The sequence below is a fragment of the Myotis brandtii genome, unplaced genomic scaffold (genome assembly GCF_000412655.1).
Source record: "Myotis brandtii unplaced genomic scaffold, ASM41265v1 scaffold640, whole genome shotgun sequence".
NCBI lineage: Eukaryota > Metazoa > Chordata > Mammalia > Chiroptera > Vespertilionidae > Myotis > Myotis brandtii.
The window spans coordinates 778,884-784,477 of NW_005370461.1; the positions used below are offsets into that span (position 1 = coordinate 778,884).

The 5,594-nt window shown below is 45.3% G+C and overlaps 1 protein-coding gene across 7 annotated transcripts in view; it reads left to right on the top strand.

Annotated features, from left to right (window-relative positions):
* Positions 1–4,177, top strand: part of OTX2 (orthodenticle homeobox 2) — a 10,932-nt gene extending 6,755 nt beyond the window's left edge. For 6 of the 7 annotated variants that reach the window (XM_014528590.1, XM_014528589.1, XM_014528592.1 and 3 more), the window contains 2 exons: positions 78–253; positions 2,110–4,177. In XM_014528590.1, coding sequence (XP_014384076.1) covers positions 78–253; positions 2,110–2,712 — 779 coding nt within the window. In that variant the 3' untranslated portion in view covers positions 2,713–4,177. The remainder of the gene's footprint in view (positions 1–77; positions 254–2,109) is intronic. The other variant, XM_005880553.2, reaches the window with a different exon arrangement.
* The last annotated feature ends 1,417 nt before the right edge of the window (positions 4,178–5,594 follow it).

A 5,594-nucleotide genomic window follows, 5' to 3' on the forward strand; every position in this document is an offset into this window, starting at 1 on the left:
GGGCAGGAGTGGGGGTGGGGGGAGTTGGAGCACCGCAGAGACCCCTGTGACTGAGAAACTGCTCCCCCACCCTAAAGGGCCCTGGGCTTCTTGTCCCGCAGCCACCCCCCGGAAACAGCGCCGGGAGAGGACGACGTTCACCCGGGCGCAGCTAGACGTGCTGGAAGCGCTGTTTGCTAAGACCCGGTACCCAGACATCTTCATGCGGGAGGAGGTGGCACTGAAAATCAACTTGCCTGAGTCCCGGGTGCAGGTAGGGCAGCTGTAGACAGCCCTATCCTTCCTAACCGTGCCACCCCTCCCCCAGCACGGCGTGTGCCGAGGGCTCAGGAGAGTCCAGGCCTTAGAGATGAGCGAGGGAAGGCTCTGAAACGAACCCTTCCATAAGAGGCCTGCAAACTCTCCTAAGGCCCCTTGAGTGCCCGATTTCCCCCAGAGCTCCTTTTTGTCCCTCCACCCCCATTCAGTCCTACAAGCAGGGGTCTTCCGCTCAGGTTTGCAGAGTAAGACTGGTGATTTAGCTTCAGTGAGGAAGCGCAGCCCTAGAAGTAAGCCTTGGGCACCTGGCCTACGGAGGCCCAGCCTTGGCGGCAGACTTCGAGTACTGTCACACACTGTTGTAATACTTCCCTTCTCCTCTGCACAAAGCTGCCCCCATTCTCTCATTCACTGTTAAGGGTGAAAGAAGCTTAGCTCCCGGATAGTCCCAATATTTTTACAGTTGAAGAAACAGTAAACGATTTGCTCAAGGTCACACGCCGGTTGGTGGGAGAGCTCGGCTGTGGAATCAGCTGGTGCTCTGAAATTATACAAGAGTGTTTTCTTTGACTTTTTAGGGATTGAACAGAATCTGCTAGCTCTGAGCCATCTCGCAGATAAAACATCTGCATAATATCTCTGGTGGCCCCTCCTCCCTTCCCTGAGGCCCCCTTTACTTGACCTTAAGCTGGAGAGGGAAAGTCAAGTTTAATTTTCCTGGAACTCAGGTCCCACACAGAGTTCTGCAAGAATGATTAGCACCTAAACTTACATATACACCACAGACTCCCCTTCAGCTGGGACACATCAGAGTGAACTGCAAACCAGGAAAGAGGCCTTTTCAAAATAGGATGGAAGAACTTGTTAGGCTTAAACGAAAGTCTTCACTGAAAGAAAATAAATGACTTGAGTGGTTGGTGATACTTCACTCAGCCTTGGTAGCATCATTTTTACCACAGAGCACTCATATGGAGAGTTCATCCAAGAGGGCAGCTCAGGACTTGTTGCCCAGAAAATGCTGGTAGTTTCTCTAATAAGCCCCCTCGCACACTAAACACAGCTCCTTCATTATAGAACGTGGACAGTGCTGGTAAAAAGAATTCCCAGAGTTGCAGGCAGAGGCTGAAGTTGACAAGCCCATGAGTATAGTACAGGAAACGGAATCTAGGTGCTGATGGCACAGATTCTAATCTCAAACTTGAGACTAGTAGGGAAGTCTCAAAGCAGAGAACCTAGGAGACACTCCCCTTAACATAAAGAAGGTTTTGCCCAATAGTGGCTTTCAGACCTCCTCCCTCACTTCTCCTTGGAGCTTTCTTTTGTAAGTGAGTCTTTCTAGGAGAGACAAAAAGTAAGAGTGATGAAACCAACCTCCATATTAGCAACTGCTCCCTAGAAGGTGGACTATAAACTGTTTGTATTTACACTGTTCTTGTAGGCATGTAACAACAGAATTGTTTTCACTCCCTTGTGTTTTCCTCCAAAAGACATAAATACATTCTATCCCATTGTGAGAGAGTCCCCAAATACAGCTGGGTCTATGTGTATGTGTGTATTCCAGGTGAATCAACATAGAAAAGTGAGGTGTAGAATTGTTAGCCATATGATTGGTCTTAAATTTTATTCTGGGTTGGGAGTAAAGCAGAGTCAAATGCTTTTAGACAGAGCCTCCCCAACATTTTTTTTACAATTGCAGGGGCATATATATGAGAGTACTATATAATAGGTTTTCAGTGGCAGGAGAGTTTGTCAGCTCAATCTGTCCGTGTAGGAGAGATTATAACCTGGGAGCCACCCTTGTTCTTAAGGAGCTGTTGAAACCACATTAAAGAAGTTTCTTTCCCTTTCAAGGTATGGTTTAAGAATCGAAGAGCTAAGTGCCGCCAACAGCAGCAGCAACAACAGAATGGAGGTCAAAACAAAGTGAGGCCTGCCAAAAAGAAGACATCTCCAGCCCGGGAAGTGAGTTCAGAGAGTGGAACGAGTGGCCAATTCACTCCCCCCTCTAGCACCTCAGTCCCGGCCATTTCCAGCAGCAGTGCTCCTGTGTCTATCTGGAGCCCAGCCTCCATCTCCCCACTGTCAGATCCCTTGTCCACCTCCTCCTCCTGCATGCAGAGGTCCTATCCCATGACCTACACTCAGGCTTCAGGTTATAGTCAAGGATATGCTGGCTCAACGTCCTACTTCGGGGGCATGGACTGTGGATCTTATTTGACCCCTATGCATCACCAGCTTCCGGGACCAGGGGCCACACTCAGCCCTATGGGTACCAATGCAGTTACCAGCCATCTCAATCAGTCCCCAGCTTCTCTCTCCACCCAGGGATATGGAGCTTCAAGCTTGGGTTTTAACTCAACCACTGATTGCTTGGATTATAAGGACCAAACTGCCTCCTGGAAGCTTAACTTCAATGCTGACTGCTTGGATTATAAAGATCAGACATCCTTGTGAGAATTCCAGGTTTTGTGAAGACCTGTAGAACCTCTTTTTGTGGGTGATTTTTAAATAGACTGGGCTGGACATTCCAGTTTTAGCCAGGCATTGGTTAAAAGAGTTAGATGGGATGACACTCAGACTCATCTTCTGATCCATGTTTCAGGAGGCATAGAAGGAAATGTGAAAGTCCTTAGAGGGACCCACCAACCAGCAACCTGAAATGGACAAACCAATCTACTTAAGATCCTGTCATAGTTTTAGATCATTGGTTTTCCTGATTCTCAAAGTGATCAAAAGCATTCTAGCCATGGGCAACCAAACACCACCAAAAATAAGCAAAACGAAATTGTGAGGTAAAGGAGGGGAGGACATAGCCTTCTTAAGCAGAGGTGTTCCAATGTTTGAGCCAATCCTTGGTTGAATCTTAGGAATGGACAGTGTCTCAAGCTCACTCACGTTTCATGACCAACTGTTAGTTGGCACTGAAAACCTTTTCAGGGCTGTGTGAATTGTGCGACTGATTGTCCTAGATGCACTACTTTATTTAAAAAATAATGTTCATAAGGAGTCAATATGTAGTTTAAGAGACAATCAGTGTGTGTCTTATATAAATGGTACATCTGTGGTTTTTAATCTGTGCTAGACTTCAAAACTGTGATCTCCTGTTATTGTATGCAACCTTGAACTCCACCTCTGCAGGGGTTCTTCTGTGATTAAATAGGTTATAATTATAAGCAAAAATTCAGAGCAACTGAGTACTTACCTAAAAAGATTACCTGTGGCTGGATGGGAGCTGTGCCGAAACTTGACAACAAAATGTCTCTGGACAAGGAGAGGGAGAGAAGAGAAACGAAAGGACACGGATTCATCTGTAATTTACTGTTGGTAAGCCCGGCAGTAAAGAGACATTGGTCAATTGCTCTGACCCTGATGAATTTATAAACTGAGATCATTGTTGTTGATGCTTGCAGATGTTAACTGGAAAAGTGATATATGCATAAACCTTTTCTTCCTGGATTTGGCAGATATGTATAATTATATTAAAATGGTTCTAGCACAACACTGGGTCCAATTTAATTGTATACCATTATTTATAAGGGAGAAGTCTTTTCTTCCTATAACACGTTTTTCTTAGGTCAGAGAGCAGACTTTGTTTTTAAATTTTGGGGGATCTAATCTAAGGATGAAGTAGAAATGAATGACTGTGGTATGTAAAGTGTTGGTGACTTTCATCAGGATTGCTCTGAAATTGAATAGAGAGACCAGCAATCATTAGGATCCTGTCTCCTTGCTTTTCCCTCCCTGCTGCATACCTACTGATTTCATAGGCATTTTATTAGTATGTTTTTACATGAATCAACTTTTTAAGCAAGAAGGGAAGAACTGTAGGACCTCAGATAAAATGAGAATGAAAAGAATTCTGTGTTTTTATTCTCTTATTTGATTAAGGGGACTTTATTTTAGCTTCCAAAAAAAAAAATCTGAGGTAAACATGAGTGAATGTAATCAGAATCTGAAAGCAATCCAGGCAGAAATGATTTCTGAACAAAGGAGTTTCAGAAAAGTTTTAAAACCTATAATTTGAGTAGTTGAACATAAGGCATTCTGGTCGTTGTTTTTTTTTTTTTTTTTTTAAGAAAGTGTTGAGGGAGAAAAAAAATAGGTCCCTTCTCAGTTGTATCTGCATTTTGTAGACCAATCACCGGAGAAGACAAATGGGCGAATGATCCTGGTACCCCTGAGGTCAAAGTAATATTTAATCTCATTTGAAACTGTTTATGCTCTTTAAGTTTGACCAAAATTAAGTGACTCTTGATTGTAACTATTTAAATGAAGGTTAGCAGTTGCAACCATTTTGTTTCCTGGCTATTGATTTTTTTCTGTCCCTGGGTGGGCATGCTCTCTTGAACCCTACATCATCTTGCCTAATTGTTTTTGTTCTGCTAAAAAAAAAGAAAAATGCAATCATTCACACCTAATCCTAGAGGCAAAACTTGGTGGCAAGATTTCCCAGTACCTACTGATAACATCCACCCCACTGTAGATGATAGCGAAGTGAAATCAGGGCGGAGAGGGGATTTGCTTTATAGTTTCCCAGGTTTGGGGTCCTTTGCTCCGAGCTTTTTTCATGCAGTAAGTAGTCAAGCAGATCCAAAATAACTTCTCACACAGCCTTCAGTTTTCAGGATGCCCCACAAAGCGTCAGGAAGGTCATTCTGTCTTTTTTAAAAACAACGAGGGCTACTCTGCAAATAATGCAGTTAGGTTAGCAGTTTCTCTCCAGATACTTTTTTTTTTAAGGACGAGGTCGGAAAAAGGCGCTAAGTACCCTCTGAAACGAATTTTTTCATCACCTTTGCACAACTTTGTTTTAACAGGCCACTCAGTTAAGTCCCTTCCAGTCGACTAAGTAGAGATGAATTGCACCCCTCTCCCCGCCCCCACCCCCTCCCACCGCAGGCACCCCCGGGAGGGACAGGCCGGGAGGAGCAGCGTTGGCCGAGACCAAGAGCTCTGACCACCCTAGTCAAGGCCGGTTTAACCACGTTGAGCCCAATAACGACGGTAATGATGGTTGGTGTTGAAAGGACGCCACCCCCCACTCCTTCAACCGCGCATTGGCGATCGACCTTGACGGGAAATGGCAAGATAAGGGTCGTTTTGCGGGGCGGAGGTGAGGGTGGGGTCGCTTGCCCTACAGAGGTCTGTGGCCCCGGACCTTTATCTTTCCCAGAAAGACTGTCCCCTTTGTGTTTCACCTTGGGAGCGCCTCTTCACCGATAAGAGACCTTCAATCAGGCCAGTAAGTTCCGGCTTTCGCAACCGCTGAGATTTAGATAATGGTCCGGCTGCTCACCTCCTCGGCCCCCTGCTTCCCTCTAACCTCGCCTGTCCCG